The 18291-nt window shown below is 55.5% G+C and overlaps 2 protein-coding genes and 1 long non-coding RNA gene across 13 annotated transcripts in view; 2 read left to right on the top strand and 1 right to left on the bottom strand.

Moving 5' to 3' along the window:
- Positions 1-8606, top strand: part of FLYWCH1 (FLYWCH-type zinc finger 1) — a 35245-nt gene extending 26639 nt beyond the window's left edge. For all 4 annotated transcript variants that reach the window (XM_066382794.1, XM_066382795.1, XM_066382793.1 and 1 more), the window contains 3 exons: positions 1951-2214; positions 3177-3449; positions 7479-8606. In XM_066382794.1, coding sequence (XP_066238891.1) covers positions 1951-2214; positions 3177-3449; positions 7479-7495 — 554 coding nt within the window. In that variant the 3' untranslated portion in view covers positions 7496-8606. The remainder of the gene's footprint in view (positions 1-1950; positions 2215-3176; positions 3450-7478) is intronic.
- A 4109-nt stretch (positions 8607-12715) lies between these two features.
- LOC136403725 (uncharacterized) lies at positions 12716-16574 on the bottom strand. Its single transcript, XR_010751177.1, has 3 exons — positions 16487-16574; positions 15864-16011; positions 12716-13399 (listed from the first exon to the last, which is right to left on the bottom strand). It is a non-coding gene; the product is annotated as an uncharacterized lncRNA (long non-coding RNA).
- On the top strand, positions 13956-17883 carry KREMEN2 (kringle containing transmembrane protein 2). 8 transcript variants are annotated; one of them, XM_066382803.1, is made up of 9 exons: positions 13956-14251; positions 14488-14662; positions 15366-15457; positions 15548-15672; positions 15866-16019; positions 16351-16683; positions 16759-16884; positions 16968-17074; positions 17308-17883. In XM_066382803.1, exons 1-9 carry the CDS (start codon positions 14155-14157, stop codon positions 17602-17604), a joined length of 1506 nt encoding a protein of 501 aa, XP_066238900.1. In that variant the 5' UTR covers positions 13956-14154; the 3' UTR covers positions 17605-17883. The 8 variants fall into 8 exon arrangements, with proteins under 8 accessions (XP_066238900.1, XP_066238901.1, XP_066238896.1 ...); XM_066382804.1 differs by having other exon boundaries at positions 13962-14251; positions 16968-17055; XM_066382799.1 differs by having other exon boundaries at positions 14038-14251; positions 16767-16838; positions 16968-17055.
- Positions 17884-18291: the final 408 nt, after the last annotated feature.

The raw sequence follows: 18291 nt of genomic DNA, 5'->3' as shown, positions 1-18291 counted from the left end.
CTGGGCAGTCCAGCAGCCGCTTTACTTGTCCGCCAGTGGGCTGTGCCCATCGCCTCTCTTCCTCAGCCAGCAGAGGACAGCTCCAGGCTTTTCGCTCCAGTCTGAGTGAGGCCCTGCCTCTCCATCTCCCGGGGTGCCCTAGAGCAGTGGTCCCCAACCTTTTTTGGGCCACGGACCAGTTTAATGTCAGAAAATATTTTCACAGACTGGCCTTTAGGGTGGGATGGATAAATGTATCATGTGACCGAGACAAGTGTCAAGAGTGAGTCTTAGACGGATGTACAGAGGGAATCTGGTTATTTTTTAAAAATAAAACATCGTTCAGACTTAAATATAAATAAAACAGAAATAATGTAAATTATTTATTATTTCTCTGCGGACCGGTACCAAATGGCCCACGGACCAGTACCGGTCCGCGGCCCGGGGGTTGGGGACCACTGCCCTAGTCCACCCTCATCTCGAGGTCTCTCTCTGGCTTGGTTTACCCCCTTGTCTTTGGAAGTCCCTTTTCTCATCACTACCCTAGCAAGGGTCCCTGGCGGCCACACTGTTGAGACCATGCGTGTCTGAAGGTGTCTGGATGGAGAGAGTAGCTGTTAGCCCAGCTCCAGGTTGTAAATCCTTCCATGGTTGCCTGGTCTCTGTTCTTGAATGACCTGCAGCTTTCTGAGGACTGATCCTATGCAAGTGATGGGTCTTGGCTTGAAGTTTTAGGGTCATCTCTCCGTGCCTGGGCTGGTCAGTGCCCACAGGAGGAACTTCCCACAGTGGCTGCCGGCATTCTGAGACTTGTGCGGGAAAATGAGCGAGAAGTGTCCCATTCCAGATGCAGACTTCTACTTCCTCCCTCCCCACCCCAAAGACTCTTCCTCCTGCAGGCACAGACACATCCCTGCTCTTCATACAGACAGCCCACACCGAGGCCCCCTGTGCAGCACTGGCCGGGGCCTCTAGCCTTCCCAACTTGGCCACTGGGCCAAGTGATCCCCCTCCAGGCTGGTCTGCCAAGTCTGTGACCATATGCCCTCACACACCCGCAGCCTGCACCATTCTGTCAGCATCTCTGCTCTGCTGTCCTCCCCTCCCCTCTCCAGATTTCTGGCCTGGTGTTCTGTGCCTTCGTTCCTCAGGGGACATTCTCATCAGGTGCCAGGGAATCAGAAACATGCCCTGAGGTCACCTAGCTCCATCCTACATCCAGACACCCCAACACCCACCCTCTCCAGGCCATTTTCACCCCCCCCCCTGGTTTTCGCTGCTCTCTGCTGTGGGGAGACAGACTCCTCAGTCTGTCCGCAGCTCCTCTGCCTGGTCCCTGTGCCTAAATGGAGGGAAGGGAGTCCTTTGGGCAGAAGGGTTCACTCTCCTCCCTCCTCCCGACACATGGACTATACTATTGCTTGCCTCTCCCTCTGCCCTCAGATCAAATACCCACCCACCCTGGTTCCCCGGGAACTCAGCTCATCTATAGCCCACTCTGTGCCACACAAAACACCCTTTTCACTCCTGACTACTTATTCCCCAGAGGGGGCCCTCCAACTCAGCAGGGACCGAAAGGGCCGGGTAGCAACCCTTTATAGGCACCTGGATAAGCGAATGGATGTAGCAAAGATGCCCACTTCCTCTGGGCACCATAAGATGGGGGCACAGCCCTCTGTCTTCAGGGGCCTCCACCTCACCAGTCTCCCATCTCCCCTCCCTGCCAGGCTCCAGGAGCTGAGGCTAGGCTGGTTTTGAAGCTGCTGGTGGGGAGGGGGTGTCTGTGTCCTGGGCACCAGGGCCCTCTTGCTGTGAGGAGGTGTTGCAGCATGGGTGGGGCTTGTGGAGGTCACTCCAAGAGTCACGCTGCTCTGGCTCTGAGAGCGCGGCCACCGCCCACCTCCCTGCTCTGCTGCAAGGCCTAGGCTCCAGGCTTTCCCTCCCCTGACTGCTTCCCCCGTTTCTCCCCAGGAGGCCCCGAGTTCCTGAGGACCCCTCTGGGGGGCAGCTTCCTGGTGCACGAGTCCTTCCTCTATAGGCGGGAGAAGGCCGCCGGCGAGAAGGTGTACTGGACGTGCCGGGACCAGGCCCGCATGGGCTGCCGCAGCCGGGCCATCACCCAGGGCCAGCGGGTGATGGTAATGCGCAGGCACTGCCACCCGCCGGACCTGGGGGGCCTGGAGGCCCTGAGGCAACGCGAGCAGTTCCCCTGCCCAGCCCAGAGGGAAGGTTCAGGTGTGGGCAGGCGCTGGGCCCTGGTCTCCCTGCTGCCTCAGCAGCCCCTGGGGCCAAAACACTGTCTAGAGGCTTCCTGCTAAGACTTCCTATCCATGGCCCGCGTCCACTGGGGTTCAGTCATGTATGTCAGTCTGTCTTCTGGGCTCTGAGTTTCCTGGGGGCATAGGCTGTGTCTGGGCTCCACACTCATGGTGCTGGTCCCAGTCTGGGATGGGCTGTCAGTGGGAGAAACCCACTCAGACCACTGGAGCAAAGGGGGTGTGGCCAGGGGGCATTATTAGCAGCTACAGGAAGTGCTCAGCATCCATGTATGGGGCAATGCGCCTGAACATTGGGGACCCTCTGCTTGCACTCTCCAGGCCTCTCTGATGTCTGTTTTCCTCTGTCTCCTCTCTCCCTTTCCCCTGCCACATTACCTCACTTCTCTCTGGCCACACCAGCCCCGACATTGCATGACCTTTCAGTTAAGGTACTTAAAAGTCTCAAGAGAGAGAGTTGATTGGTTGCCAGCTGGCCAAGGGGAGGGTGGACAGACTGCTGAGAGGCCGAGGCCCCTGGTGCTCACAGTTCAGACCAGCCGTGAGCCTCCCGGAATGTTCCAGCTCAGCCCCTGCCCCGGGGCGCTTGCCAGCAAGTGTAGAGTCCAAGCCAAGTTAGGAGAGGCCTGCAGGGAACTCAGGGTTTGGGTGGCTGCAGAGCCAACCGCCCCAGGCAGCACCAGGGCCCTAGAGACCGCCAGTCTCCACTCGAGGGACTCAGGGCAATGGTCCCAGGGCCCTGGGGCACAGACAGGGGTAGAGGGCAGGGACCAGAGTGAGTCCTGTGGGGGATGAGGGTTTCCTGGTTGGAGCAGGCTGGTGGGAAACAGGAAACAGCCTCCATCCCCGGTACCCAGGCTCCATCCCCTGCCTCCAGGGCTTGGCCCAGGCCCCCCACTCACACTGTTACATTTCTTCTAGGCACCCTCCAGCCTCTGGAGTTCCTGAGGACTTCCCTCGGGGGGAGGTTCCTGGTGCACGAGTCCTTCCTCTACAGGAAGGAGAAGGCTGCCGGCGAGAAGGTGTACTGGATGTGCCGAGACCAGGCCCGGCTGGGCTGCCGCAGCCGGGCCATCACCCAGGGTCAGCAGGTGACTGTGATGCGTAGCCACTGCCACCTGCCTGACCTGGTGGGCCTGGAGGCCCTGAGGCAGCGGGAGCGGCTCCCCAACGCAGCCCAGCAGGAGGACCCAGGTACAGACAGGGGTGGGGGCAGAGGTGGGATACAAAAGACCTGTGGGGACTTGGTCTCCTGCAGCCCAAGGTTCAGACTCCTTGCGGTCAGCACTGTCTGGGGAGCCTTGTGCCCTGGCCTTTCTGCCTTTTCACAGTCTTCTGTCTGTCCTCTCTACTGGTTTCTTCTCCTGAACCTGAAAACACCTAAATCTGTCCCATCCTTCAGAACAAACTACCATTTTCTCTTTCTTTTATTTTAAGAGGTCTTAACTTTTTACCGATTGTAGTCTCTTTTGAACATCTGAAGAAAAGATAGAGACTACCCAGAAGAATATATTAATGTGAGTACACATGCTCACGCACACACACGTGTGAAGTGGTGCAAATAATTAGCTATGTTGAACGAAATGGGTTCTTGTCACATAAACAGAACATAAAACCAGTCTTTAGAAAGCATTGTGTGTCTCATATTAATTCATGTAAATATTAAGGGCCACATCTTATAAAATATAGAAATGAATCCAAATTGTATAAAGCAACCAAAAGAAACTTGATTTCTGCCTAGAACACAAAGGGATTTCCAAGAGAAAGCCACTGCTTGGTTTAAACAGGAAGTGGGTGTTGTGGAGTGTCTTTGGTATGGCAAAGGCTGGATCATCTTTGATGGCTGGTTGATTCCCAATCTCTTTTTCTCTTCCTCCTATTCTCTTTTGGTGAGAGAGAGAGAGACAGACAGACAGACAGGAAGGGAGAGAGATGAGAAGCAACAGTTCATAGTTGCAGCACTACAGTTGTTCATTGAGTGCTTCTCATATGTATCTTGACAGGGGGACTCAAGTGGAGCCAGTGACCTTGGGCTTCAAGCCAGTCTCCATAGGATCATGTCAAAGAGCCCACACTCAAGCCAGCGACCCTGCTTGGAAGCTGGCCACCTCGGTTTTGAATCTGGGACCTCAATGTCCCGGGTTGACACTCTATCCACTGCATCACAACCAGTCAGGCATTCCCAATCTTTTTTTTTTTTTTTTTAATTTATTCATTTTAGAGAGGAGCGGGAGAGACAGAGAGAGGAGAGACAGAGAGAGAGAAGGGGGGGAGGAGCTGGAAGCATCAACTCCCATATGTGCCTTGACCAGGCAAGCCCAGGGTTTCGAACTGGTGACCTCAGCATTTCCAGGTCGACGCTTTATACACTGCGCCACCACAGGTCAGGCCCATTCCCAATCTTTTTGATGACAAGGGCTGCAGACTGACTCTTAGGATCTCAAGCAGCTTCTTTTGCTAGACACAGGTAGTTTGGGGCTTCCCAAAACTCCCCAAATCAGCATCATTCTACCTGGTTTTCTGTATTCAGGCCTTGAGGTTATCATTACAAGGTGTGTGTCATTGGCTCTAGCACCTTCAACAAGAAAAGAATTATTAATCCAGGTTTTCAATTCTTTTTCTCAGAAAAGATAAAACTTCTGTTTAATGTTCAACTGTGCTTTAAGAGTTGTTTACTGAAAGCCAGCAGATTAATGGGTAATTGTATTAGTTAGCTAATGCTGTGTCACAGATTATACCAAAATTTCGTGCCTTAAAATGATAAATATTATATTTACTGTCTCCCGCATTTTTTGGGTCAGGATTTCAGGAGTGGTTGGGCTGGGTGGTTCTGGATCAGAGTCTCTCAGAAGGCTGAAGGAAAGGTGTCAGCCAGGGTGGCAGTCCTCTGAAGGCTTGAGGGGCTGGAAGAAGTGGTTCCAGAATGACCTGTTCACTTCTTGGCTGGAGGCTGGAGGACTCAGTTTCTCACCATATGGACCCTTCCTTAGGGCTGCTTGAGTGTCCTCAAACATGACACTATCTTCCCCGAAACAAGAGAGCAGAGCAAGAAGAAACCCACCAACAATAACAGAGGCCGTATTGTTCTCAAGTACACATAGAACATTCTCCAGGTAGACCCTATCAGAGCCATAAAACAAGACTCCGTAAATCAAAAGGATTAAAATTATACAAAGTGTGCTATCTGACCATAGTGGAATGAAAGCAGAAAATGTAACAGGAAGAAATTTAGAAAACTCACAAATATGTGAAAATTAAGCAACACACTTCCAAATAATCAATGACTTGAAGAAATCACAAGGGAAATTAGAAGACACTTTGAATATTTTTAAAGTTAGGTTTTAAAGAAAGGAAGGGAGAGGGAGAGAGAGACATCAGTTTGTTGTTCCACTTATTTATGCACTCATTGGTTGATTCTAATGATTTTTTTTTTTTTTTTGTATTTTTCTGAAGTTGGAAACGGGGAGGCAGTCAGACTCCTGCATGCGCCCGACCAGGATCCACCCGGCATGCCCACCAGTGGGCAATGCTCTGCCCATCTGGGGCATTGCTCTGTTGCAACCAGAGCCATTCTAGTGCCTGAGGCAGAGGCCATAGAGCCATCCTCAGCGCCCAGGCCAACTTTGCTCCAATGGAGTCTTGGCTGCGGGAGGGGAAGAGAGAGAAAGAGAGGGAGGAGAGGGGGAAGAGTGGAGAAGCAGATGGGTGCTTCTCCTGTGTGCCCTGGCCGGTAATCGAACCTGGGACTCCTGCATGCCAGGCAGACGCTCTACCACTCAGCCAACCAGCCAGGGCTAATGATTTTTTTTATTTTTGACAGAGAGAGTACGAGAGAGGAACAAATAGAGACAGACAGATAGGAAGGGAGACAGATGAGAAGCATCAATTCTTCATTGCGGCACCTTAGTTGTTCAATGATTGTTTGTTCATTGATTGCCTTCTCATATGTGCCTTGACCAGAGGGCTGCAGCAGAGTGAGTGACCCCTTGCTCAAGCCAGCAACCATGGGGTCATGTCTATGATCCCATGCTCAAGCCAACGACCCTGCGCTCAAGCTAGTAAACCCATGCTCAAGCTAGATGAGCCCACGCTCAAACCAGTGACTTCGGGGTTTCGAACCTGAGTCTTCTGCGTCCCAGTCTGATGCTCTATCCACTGCACCACCACCTGGTCAGTCCATTGGTTGATTCTTACTTGCACCCTGATTGGAGATCAAACCTGCAACGTTGGCATGTCGAGACAATGACATCTTTGTCAACTTTAACCAACTGAGGCTACTGGGCCAGGGCTTGAAAACACTTTGAAATGAACAAAACAGAAACACAGAATATCAAAACTTATGAAATGCAGCCACGCAGTGTTTAGAGGGAAACTTATAGCTGCAAATACTTATATTTAAAAAGAAAGATCTCTTGCCTGATCAGATGGTAGCACAGTGGATAGAGTGTCGACCTGGGATCCTGAGGACCCAGGTTCAAGACCCCAAGGTCTCCAGCTTGAGCAGGCTCACCCACTTGAGTCCAAAGGATGCTGGCTTGAGCCCAAGGTCGTCGCTGGCTTGAGCAAGGGGTCACTCGCTCTGCTGTAGCCCCCCCCCCCCAGTCAAGGCACATATAAGAAAGCAATCACTGAACAACTCAAGTGCTGCAACTACGAGTTGATGATCCTCATCTTTCCATCTTTCTCCCTTCCTATCTGTCTCTCTTGCACACTTGCGCAAATAAATAAATACGGAAGGAAGCCATAGAGGGGCTTTCTGACCAGTGTCACACCCCTCACTCCTGCTTGACTCGGTTCTGTAGAAGCCAGTCACAGCACCCAAGGGAGAGGAATGTAGGTTCTTCCGCTTGGCATGAGGAATATCTAGGGATTTGTGGACATTCCTAACCCTGACATAGTAACAAAGGAGAGTTCTGTTTCCTGACAAAGTATCTTGAAAAGGCCTGGCAACTTCCGGAGCAGGACATGGGACTTCTCAGGCATGTTGGTATTTCCTCCCAGGACATGCTGGTGTAGAAAGCCAAAAATTCCCAAGCTTTATGGCAATGGAGCAATCTCTTGTTTGAGAGGAATTGGTCTGATATATGTACATGTGTGTATGTAAGAATGATTTAGTTGATGTTTTCTCTAGGGAAAAGTATTACAGGGACCTTTAAGTTTCCATGTTCTCTATTTCTGCCATGTTTGGGTTTTTATAATGAATATGTGTTTCTTTGTAATCAGAAAAGTCAAAGATATAAGACCTGACAGCAAGTCTCAGTGAGTCCAGTCTCCTCTTCGACTCCAACAGAGGAACCACATGTGTCGCCAGCGTCCGGGATGCTCCACGTCTACGCAGGACCCGGCGTTCCCCACCTGGCTAGCTGCTGCTGGAAAAAAGCTCCTTTTTACTCTTTAAAAGCATCAGCAGCCTTCACACTTCCTCAAGAGGCCAGAAGGAATACCGTGGCATCTTCATGCAGGCAAAGACGAGTGCCAGCAGCTGGCAGCTTGCAGGTGTGCGTGATGTGGGGAAGGCCTGACCTCCCAAAGATCTGAAGAAGCATCTTTTGATAAAGTCACTCTTCCTTGTTCTACCGCCCCAAGCCACGAACACCCATCTGCTTGCAGAGCAGGAGACTTTGCCAAGGACTTTCCAGCTGGGTGTGGCCCTGCTTTGGCCAGGGCACGTTTGGGGAACTTCCTGCTTTTTGGAGCTAAGCGGAGCTGCTCTGCCTAGCTCCAGCCATTCAAGTGTTTTCTGGCCAGGTGCCACGTGGACCTTTGTGCCCCTTGGCCACCTGCTGCAGAGCAGAGCCGTGCCTCACAGTAACAGAGCAGGCCAAACCGGGGACCCTAGTATACACTGTTAGACTTTCTTTCCCTTGCTGTTTTCCAGCTTAAACCCAGTGTCCATGAGCCCCATGGCAGGTGGCATTGCTGGCAGCAGGAACCAGCCTGGATGTCCACAAGAAGCCTACATGAGGCAGACTGTACCTGGCTGAGGCCGGCAGTGTCCTGGGTCACCCATGTTCATCTGATGCAAGCGGAGGGGCAGAGCTGGGTGGCAGTAGAGGTGTAACTCTTTCTCCAGTCTGGTAGCGCAGCAGAGAGCTGGCAGGTCCAGGAGAAGCAGGCTGATGTCCCCTGGGGAACTCCAGAGGCTGCTGCTTGCTAACAAAGCCTCATCTTCCACAGCGAGGCTCCTTGCCCCTGTCCTGTAACTGCAGGGGGACACATACGACAGGCCCTTTCTCTCCTGGCAAGCTGGCCACGGAGCCTGCCATCCAGCTATGGAACAGTGACATCTCAGGGGCCTCCATGTTTCCTTGCTTATTCATTTCCCTCAATAAACCTTATTTTATTTTTTTATTTTTATTTATTGATTTGAGAGAGAGAGAGAGAGAAAAGCCACCAATTTGTTGTTCCACTTATTTATGTATTCATTGATTGTTTCTTATGTGTGCCCTGACCAGGGATTGAACCTGCAACCTTGGCATATCAAGACACTGCTCTAACCAATTGAGCTACCTGGCCAGGGCCAATAAACTTTATTTTACATCTCACTAGGTAGAGCTGGTATGTATGTCCACATCCCAATCGCAACAACAGCTGGCCATCCCAAAGCCACATGCTGCACGTGTCTTAGTAGCACGTGGTTGAAGATGGAGTTTGGCTCAGTTCCTGGAAGATGGGGACCCTCACGTAGGCCTGAGGTCCTGAGTGAGAGGCACTGAGTTACAGCCATTGCCACCTGCAAAGCCTGCACAGTCGGCCCGTTTTGCAGCCTGACAAGTATGGCCTGCATGCCAACAACTTTCCCAGTCCCGAGTCCCACGGTTGTCACGTTGGCCGGGCTCTAGGCACCCAGAGGTTGGAGTGCAGTGTGAGACTCGAAGGAGGATGCAGGCTTCTCTTTCCTCTGGGGCGTTCACGCTGCTGAGGCTGGCACACCCTCCCTCTTCTCCACATTTGCTTTGACCTTAGAGGCCAGATGGATGGTTGGTGTTGCCTGAACTGAGGACGCCCAGATGGACGTGAATTTGGGCACGGTCATCACTTTGGGTGCCCCCATGGCCACTCAGCTACTGAACTCCAGAGGTGTCTTCCTGCACGGTTCAGATGTCCCCTGCCCCCCTCACTCTCACAGAGCAAAGTGTACCAGGTGGATCCCTCTCTTGGAAGCTGGCCCCCTCTGTGGACAGTGACATCTCAGAGGGGCCATGCTTTCCTTCCCTGCTCGCACTCTGCTGCTAGTTTCCCCCAATAAACCCTAGTTTATTATGTTTGCACCACATGATGTGGGTGGTGTCTCTGTTCCCCTTTGCATGACAGTGCACAACAATGTCTTAACTATGAAATTTAAAATAAAAAGTTCAGCCTGACCAGGCGGTGGCACAGTGGATAGTGTTGGCCTGGGATGCTGAGGACCCAGATTTGAAACCTTGAGGTCACCGCTTAAGTGCAGGCTTATCTGGCTTGAGTGTGTATTCACCAGCATGAGCGCAGGGTCACTGGCTTGAGCCTAAAGGTTGCTGGCTTGACCAAGGGGTCACTTGCTCAGCTGTAGTTTCCCGGTCAAGGCATATGAGAAAGCAATCAATGAACAACTAGGGAGCCACAACAAAGAACTGATACTTCTCATCTCCCTGACTGTCCCTGTCTGTCTCTCTCACTAAAAAAAGAAAAAAAGAAGAAAAAGTTAAGGCCCTAACTGGGTATCTCTGGATCATCCTGGCATCCCAAGGTCACAGGTTCAATCCTTGTACAGGACACATATGAGAAGTAGCCAATAAGTGTACAACAAAATGGAGCAACTAAGTTGAACAATTTCATGCTTCTCTCTCTCCACCCTGCCTCTTTCCTTCCACTCTTTCTCAAATCAATGGAAAATTTTTAAAAATTAAAAGTTCTCAAGCATTAGCAAAAGTTATCAACAAGAAATTCAAGCCTGATCAGGCAGTGGCACAGTGGATAGAGTGTTGGACTAGGATGCATATGACCCAGGTTTTAAACCCCAAGGTTGCCTGCTTGAGCGCGGGCTCATTCAGCTTGAGTGTGAGTTCACCAGCTTGAGCGCGGGGTCGCTGGCTTCAGCATGGAATCATAGACATGACCCCATGGTCGCTGGCTTGAGCCCAAGGTGGCTGGCTTGAAGCCCAAGGTCACCGGCCTGAGCAAAGGGCCACTCACTCTGTTGTAGTCCCACCACCCCCGGTCAAAACACATGTGAAAAAGCAATCAATGAACAACTAAGGAGCCTCAACAAAGAATTGATGCTTCTCACCTCCCTTCCTGTATGTCTATCCCTACCTGTCCCTCTCTCTGTGTCTCTGTCATAAAACAAATAAAAACCAAGGAACTCAAAGTTTAAAAATGGGGAGCATGGCTGGCTTTAGGAGGATTGGTCCCCAGCTTCTGTCCCCAAAGATGTAAGGTGAGCATCATAGAAATGTTTCTCATGGCCCCACTCTCCCTTCTGGCAAGGCCCTGCCTCCTGTCCTCATGTCCTCTATCAGGAAGCCTTCTGCAGGGTGGAACTAAGGACCTCCTTTTCACTAAAGTCAGCAGATGCTTTTCAGAGATCACCCTCTAGCATTGACCCCCCTTGACCCCTCCTCTGTGTTCACCACCCCTCTCTGCATTCCCTCCCAGTCTCCTTCAAAGGACCCTTTGCCCCCAACAACACCTGACCTATAGGCCTTCTCTCCCTCGGGTGATTTATATAGTATGTGGTTGGTGTTTTGGAAACTGGACCTCAGCCCTTTTCTGCTTAGCCACTTTCAGGATTCATCACCAGCCTGGCCCTCCCTTCTGTAACCAAACCTGTGTCCAGCTGCCCCTGGACCCTGGCCATGGGTGTTCTGTGATTACCACATGCAGGCAGCAAATGGAAGTATCTACTTGTTGTCGGCCTAGTCGATGGTCCCACTGCACAGGTAGAAACCCAGAGCCATCCTTGACAATGCCCTGCCTGGCTGTCACTATATGTCCCATCAATTGTCGGTGTCCACCAGTACCACCTTGCCTAGTTCTTTTTTTTTTTTTTTTGACAGAGACAGAGTCAGAGAGAGGGACAGACAGGAAGGGAGAGAGATGAGAAGCATCAATTCTTTGTTGCAGCATCTTAGTTGTTCATTGATTGCTTTCTCATATTTGCCTTGACCGGGGGACTACAACAGAGTGAGTGACCCCTTGCTCAAACCATAGACCATGGAATCGTGTCTATGATTTCACACTCAAGCCAGAGACCCCGTGCTCAAGCTGGTGAGCCCACACTCAAGCCAGATGAGCCCGCGCTCAAGTTGGCAACCTCGGGGTCTCGAACCTGGGTCCTCCACATCCCAGTCCAATGCTCTATCCATTGCACCACCACCTGGTCAGGCTGCCTAGTTGTTGTTGTTTTTTTAGTAAAAGTTTTATTGAGATATAGTCCACATACCATACAACTCACCCAAATAGGTTGTGGCAGATGCAGTTAGTTAAGATGATGTCATTCTTCATCCTGGAGTAGGAGAGCCCTGGCCCTAATTTGAGTGACATCCTTATAAAAGGGGGAAATTTGGACACAGACGTGCACACAGGAAGAATGCCACGTGAAGATGGAGGCTGAGATCAGGGCGACCGATGCTTCTGCAAGCCGAGGAATGCCAGTGATGGCCAGCAAACCACCACAGCCAATCAAAGGCATGGGGCAGAGTCTCCCTCCCGGCTCCCAGAAGGATCCAGCCCTCATCTCAGACTTCTAGCCTCCAGACTATGACACAATAAGTTTCTGTTGTTTACTTCTCCAGTCTGTTTGTCCCCTTTGCAGGGGGCATGGGCCCTGGCCTTCCTTAGTTGGAGGTTCCATGGACCACCTTGAACTGGAGCTTGCCAATAGGGATACTGCCTCTCAACTCAGTGCCTGAGTCCTGGAACGAGCACCTCCTCCCTCTTCCAACACCCCTTTGCAGTAGCCTGAGGCAGTGGAGAGTAGGGAATGGAAGTGTGTGAACCAAATGGACAGTCTTTTTTAGTCCAACCTCCCTCCAGGGGAGGGGCCAGTTCCTCCTCTACGCCCCCCACTGGTGCTCGTTGCACATGTGGGGGCCTGGTTGTCCCTGTCCTTCATCTCATGGCGGTGCCACACCCCCTGTGCACCTCCATCACCCAAACCCTGGCCCAGGCCTGCAGCCAGGAATGCTCTCCGGGCCCCACCGAGCCCCTGTGGCGACGGTGCTCGTGTGCAGGAGGGAAAAGGGGGCCCAGTACACGGGCGGCTACCCAGTCTCCAGTTACCAGGTGAAACTTCCAGTCAAGAGCTCTGCCGGGCCAGAAAACTGAGAGGTGAGCTGTGGCCAGCCTGGCCGCTGACCAGGCTTTCCCGGGAGGTGACTGCAACGCCAGCCTTGAGTCTCAGCAAGCCCTCTTCCTTCCAATGCTCCTCTGCAAACCCCACCCACCCACCCAATAAGCTACGTGTGAGGAACTAGCTGTGAGGTCTTGAGTCTCATTACTGCCAGCAGCTCCTTGTCCTTTCTAGAATCTTCCCTGTGCCTCCCCATCCTGGGGTTGGGGCGGTACTAACACGGTGGAGACAGGTCCTTCCAGGCCGGATAGCCTGGTGCGGGCCTGGTGAAGGGTGGGGAGGCTGGACTGAGGAGCAGGGGATCTGGGCGGGGCAGGTCCGTTCTGGGCCTCTGGCCACAGCTCACCTTCTCTCCCGAGCCCCCTCCCGCGCCCTCCTAAGCACCTGCGCTGGCCTCCCCCCAAGCCCTCGGGGCAGCCGGCGGGCGGCGCTGGGAGATCAGAGAACTCAGAAGAGTCGGGCCCGTGGGGAGGGGGCGGGGAATTTCCCCCCACACCTGCCCAGGCCTGTTAACCTCCTCTCCCTCGCGGAGGGCAGGGGGGTACCGCTGGGGGAATTCCATCTCTCTGCGATGGCTCTGGAGGGCCTGAGCTGGGGTGTGGGGGGTATTAGGGAGAGAAGGGGGAGAAGAGGGAGGGACCGGCTGGAACCAGGGGCACAGCTGCCTTCTTCTCCAGACACCAGCTGCCCCTGCCTGTCCAGGACTGAGCATTCACCATTCCCGTCTGTCTCGACGGTGCGGGGGGGGCTGGGAGTGGCATCTCCTCCGTCAGGTCAGAGGTGTCAGGACCTTTGGAGCGAAGGGCGTGAGGACCTGGAAAAGGGTAAGCACGCGAGCTTCTGACACTGCGTGGGTAACTGAATGGGGAGTGCGTGCGTGCATTTCATTCAAAGGTGCCTGGGAGCGGGGTTTCCCCGGGGGGACGTGTGACCTCGGGAGAGGGTCCTGTATCTCCCTCATTAGGCGCCTCCTCCATACGCTCCCCCTGGAACCTGCGCCGACCCTGAAAGGGGAAGGGGGCGGAGAGGCGCGCTCCGGGACGCTAAGGGTCCGGGGCGAGCGTGGAAGGCGTCTGGACCTGCTGCCTTCGCTCCAGTCTCGGGCGGGGCTTCCCGGCCTCGGGGGTGGGGGGTGGGGAGGGAGGATCCCAGAGGGAGGGACCCGCATAGGGACGCGAGAGGGGCAGAAGCCAGCACGTTAGATACCTGGGCTAGGGAGACTCAGAGAGCTAGGCGCAGCGGGAGGGGGCAGGTGTGGAAGCCGAGGCAAGACCCCGAGCGCCGAGAGGCAGAGACGAGGAGCCCCTGGCCAGAGATCCCCTGGGAGACCCCCAGTAGAGACGAGGCAGGAGACGCCTCCAGGGGCAGAAACCCTGGGAGGCCACTACCCCCGGGAGATATTTTCCCGCTCCAGACGTAGAGTGTCCAAAGCCCCCAGCGACGCTTTCCTGCCCAAAGCGGGACGAAGATTCCCAGGCAGAGGACAACGCCCCCCCAGGTCGCCAGGGAGACCCCGGGGGTGGCACAGGTGGTATACGGGCTAGGGCGACCTCTCCTAGGTTGGGGGTAATGGGGACACGAGCCCCGCAGAGCCTTCTCCTTCTTCTCCTCTTCCTCCCGATGCTGCCACCACGAGGGGCCTCCGCGGGGAGCCTGCATAGCCCAGGTGAGTCTTGGCCCGGCGACTAGGCCTGGGTCACCACCCCCTCCTCTGCGCATAAGACCCGGGTCCCGAACCTGGGGAGGGGGCAGAGCAGGTGGCGGGAGCAGCTGAGCAGTCCCAGGAACCTGGGGGCACCAGCTAGGGAGCCGGGCAAGAGTTGGCGTCGGGGGGGGGGGGGGGGGGAGTGAGGATGTCCAGCGAAGCTCCGAACCTCCCATGGCCCTGCCGTGGCCGTGCAGGCCTGTCTGAGTGCTTCCAGGTGAACGGCGCAGACTACCGCGGCCAGCAGAACCGCACGGGCCCGCGCGGGGCGGGCCGCCCTTGTCTCTTCTGGGACCAGACGCAGCAGCACAGCTACAGCAGCGCCAGAGACCCCCAGGGTCGCTGGGGGCTGGGAGCGCACAACTTCTGCCGGTTAGGGGCGGGGCCAGGGCGTGGTCTGTCGAGGGAGGGGCATTGGGGCGGGGCCTTGTTGGAGGCGGGGCTGGGTGCACTATTGCCGGCGTGGGCCGGAGGCAAGGGCTGTGGGTAGGTGGAGCAGAGGATTCTGCTGGACCAGCACAGGGTCCAGCGGGAGGGTGGAGCGCAGCGGGGATGGGCGCTCAAAACCTTTTCCGACTTGGTTCCGGCCTTAGGCGCCCAACTTGTGTACAGCCTCAAGTCAGGCCTGGGCCCGTGTGGGCGAGGCCAGTAAGCCATCTCTGGAGTGAGGGGCCGGGATCTTGCCCTACAACTTCTTTGAAGGGCATTTTCTGGTGAAGGGAGTGGGGATACAGAGTACAACGGCGGTCTGGAGCAGCAGGGACCGAGCTAAGCGGGAGGGCACTTCTCTGATAGAAGTCACCACTTCTGCTTTAAAGCAGGGTTCTGAGTCAAGGCCAGCGGCTGAGGCCCAGGGTGGGGTGAGGGGCGAACACTACAGAGAACACTCGGAGACCTCAGCTGAATACCTAAAGTCAGCCCTCAGCGCCCTTGAATGACTTCCAATCGTACTCTCGAAAGACTACGACGGAGAGTAGCTGTGCCACACGCGGTGGTCATTTTTGCGAGTGGGCCCTGGGGTAGGGCCTGGGATTTACGGGTAGCAGGATCCGGACCACTTCTCTTCCACCCACAGAAACCCAGATGGTGATGTGCAGCCATGGTGCTACGTGGCCGAGACGGAGGAGGGCATCTACTGGCGCTACTGCGACATCCCCACGTGTCACAGTGAGTGAGCCAGCCGGACGAGGGTAGGAGCGCTGGGCTGCCTGAGTGGAGATCACTTTTGGACAGACCCTGACTCCCTTGTCTCCTCAGTGCCCGGGTACCTCGGCTGCTTCGTGGACTCGGGGGCACCCCCGGCCCTCAGCGGCCCCAGTGGCACCTCAACGAAGCTCACGGTCCAGGTGTGCCTTCGCTTCTGCCGCATGAAAGGCTACCAGGTAGTGCTCGTAGGCCCAGACCAGTGACCCCTGACCTTAACCGAAATCAACTCCCAATTTTGACACCAACCTTGACACTGATTTCTAAACCTCCAATCCGATTCCCACTTCCGAGCCGGACCCCTGGCTCCTACTACCCCACCCTTACTTACCCCAGACCCTGCCCTCGGCGTCACCCCGTCTATACTCACAGCTGGCTGGCGTGGAAGCTGGGTACGCTTGCTTCTGTGGCTCTGAAAGCGACCTGACACGGGGACGCCCGGCGCCGGCCACGGACTGTGACCAGATCTGCTTCGGCCACCCGGGCCAACTGTGCGGTGGCGATGGGCGCCTGGGCGTCTACGAGGGTGAGCAGTGAGCGGGAATGAGGGGCCTGGGTGACAGGGTCAAACGTAGGAAGTGGAAGCCGTCGGCTAAGGGCGGGGCCTGAGAAGGGGATTGGACTGAGGACCGGGCCCGAAGAGTGGGCCGGGCAGAACCTGGGGGCCAAGGGCGGGGTCTGGGGCTGAGAGCAGGATTTGAGGAAGCGATGGACGTAAAACCTTATGGAAGGGGCCGGGGGAAGCTGTTGGGTCAGCCCGGTAGCGGGCCCTAGCTAACGGGGCGGGACTTCGGCATGGACCCGGCGAAGGGGGGGCCCGCGGGTCTCTGGGTTCTGACCGCCAGCCCCGCCCACAGTGTCCGTGGGCTCCTGTCAGGGGAACTGGACCGCACCTCAGGGTGTCATCTATTCCCCGGACTTCCCGGACGAATACGGGCCGGACCAGAATTGCAGCTGGGCGCTTGGCCCGCCGGGCGCCGCGCTGGAGCTCACCTTCCGCCTCTTCGAGCTGGCTGACCCACGCGACAGGCTGGAGCTGCGCGACGCGTCCTCCGGCAGCCTGCTCCGTGCCTTCGACGGCGCCCGCCCGCCGCCGCCTGGGACCTTGCGCCTGAGCGCCGCTGCGCTGCTGCTCACCTTCCGCAGCGATGAGCGTGGCCACGCGCAGGGCTTTGCGCTCACCTACCGCGGTGCGGCCCCGCCCCATTCCCATTCCCCCTGGGCCCTTTCCCCCCCGCCACCCGGCCTCACACCCCTCTCCGCAGGCGTGCAGGACCCTGCAGAGAACCCGGTGATGCCCGAGGGCTCCGCCCAGACCCCTGCAGCTCTCCCCGACGGGACCAATGTGAGCTGCAGCCCCCGGCCTGGGGCTCCAGAGGCCGCGATGGGGGGTGAGGCGGAAGCTTGAGATGGGAGGGAGTTTGGGGAGTAGCCCCTTTGGAGCCCTGTCCTCACTGCACTCTTGTGCCCGCAGCCCGGGTCTTCTCGACAGTGATGGCCATCTCAGTGCTGCTGCTGCTGCTACTGCTGCTGCTGCTGCTGCTGTCGCTGCTGCGCCAACGGTGCGCTCGCTGGGGCAAGGTCTGAGGGTAACTCAGATGGGCAGCCAGGTGCCTGACGCCTCAGTGCCCAGGGGCCGGGGCAGGCGGGAAGCTGGGGCCCGGGAAAAGAATGGAGCTGGATCTACTGGGTTCTTGAGGGACAAGGCGTTGAGTCCACACAGGGAACTGCAGGTGGGAACTCGGGCGAAGCAGGATGCTGGGGTGAGACTGGTTGAGGTTTCGAACGGCTGACGACGTCTGCTCCCTCTCTAGGAGCTGTCTGCTGGCTCCGGGAAAAGGGTCCCCGGCGTTGAGGCCTTCCCAGGGCTCCAGGAGAAGCTGGGCCGTGTGGTACCGCCGTCCCCGAGGGGTGGCACTGCCCTGCTCCCCCGAAGACACCCAGGCCGAGAGTCTAGCCTCGAGTTACCGCCCCCTGAGCGCCTCCAGTCAGAGTTCCCTGCGTTCGCTCATCTCTGTTCTCTGAGTCGGGACCTCAAGGGTCCACTGGATCCTCCATCAGTGGGATGGACATCTGTTATGCCGCATTCTACCATGGCTTCCACTTTTTAAAAGGCAGCTCTGCCTCTGGTGATATCTAAGAGGCCAGACGTCAGAGAGGAAGCATCTAGTACTATTACTGGAAACTTGGCCTGACTCTAGGTGTCCGGATGATCGAGGCCAAATGGCAAGAAAAATCAACTTCCCTCCTCATAGACCTTGACATGCCAGTCTCTGATTTCAGGGATCTGTGATCTCCTCTTGGGGTGGTCCTGGCCTGCTGCCCTAAGTGAAATGTGAGAAGTCAACAAAAGTGGTCAAAAGACCACTGTGAATAAAAAGACATATTTTGGTATAAGACTCTGCAAATTCTTAAGTGGTGAAAAGCATGTTGATGGGGACACTCAAGCCAAGGGTTGGGTATGTCCATGCAAATTAAGGGCGTTCCACACAAAGTTTCAGGGAACCTCCTGAAATGCTGAGGACGAAGGAACGCCCAGGAGGAAGGATGGGTGGGCCAGGCTCTGGAGAAGGGGAGAGAAAAAGGCCGGCTGTAAGCCGGGTTAAACGGAAGAAGGGCCTCTTCCTGGGCCCGCATTAGTATGAACCCAGGCGGGGACTGACCTTTCTCCCCTGGCTACTTGCCCTCTCTTTTCTCCTCCCTTTCCTGCCTGCCCTGGGGTGGGGCTGAAGGTGTAATTTGTGGGCGATAACAGGAAGGAGTTTGGTCGAGCTCAAACTCAAAGAAGGGCAGGGCCT

The sequence above is a fragment of the Saccopteryx leptura genome, chromosome 4 (assembly GCF_036850995.1).
Source record: "Saccopteryx leptura isolate mSacLep1 chromosome 4, mSacLep1_pri_phased_curated, whole genome shotgun sequence".
Lineage (NCBI taxonomy): Eukaryota > Metazoa > Chordata > Mammalia > Chiroptera > Emballonuridae > Saccopteryx > Saccopteryx leptura.
Note: the sequence above shows the minus strand (reverse complement) of the source record. Positions and strands in the feature narration are given on the sequence as shown.

What these genes read in the sequence shown, in the direction of transcription:
- KREMEN2 (XM_066382803.1), top strand. Translation starts at nt 14,155, where the DNA reads ATGGGGACACGAGCCCCGCAGAGCCTTCTCCTTCTTCTCCTCTTCCTC. An exon ending in CTTTGCGCTCACCTACCGCG is followed by an intron (nt 16,684 to 16,758) that starts GTGCGGCCCCGC and finishes CCCTCTCCGCAG; the next exon opens with GCGTGCAGGACCCTGCAGAG. An exon ending in TCCAGAGGCCGCGATGGGGG is followed by an intron (nt 16,885 to 16,967) that starts GTGAGGCGGAAG and finishes TTGTGCCCGCAG; the next exon opens with CCCGGGTCTTCTCGACAGTG.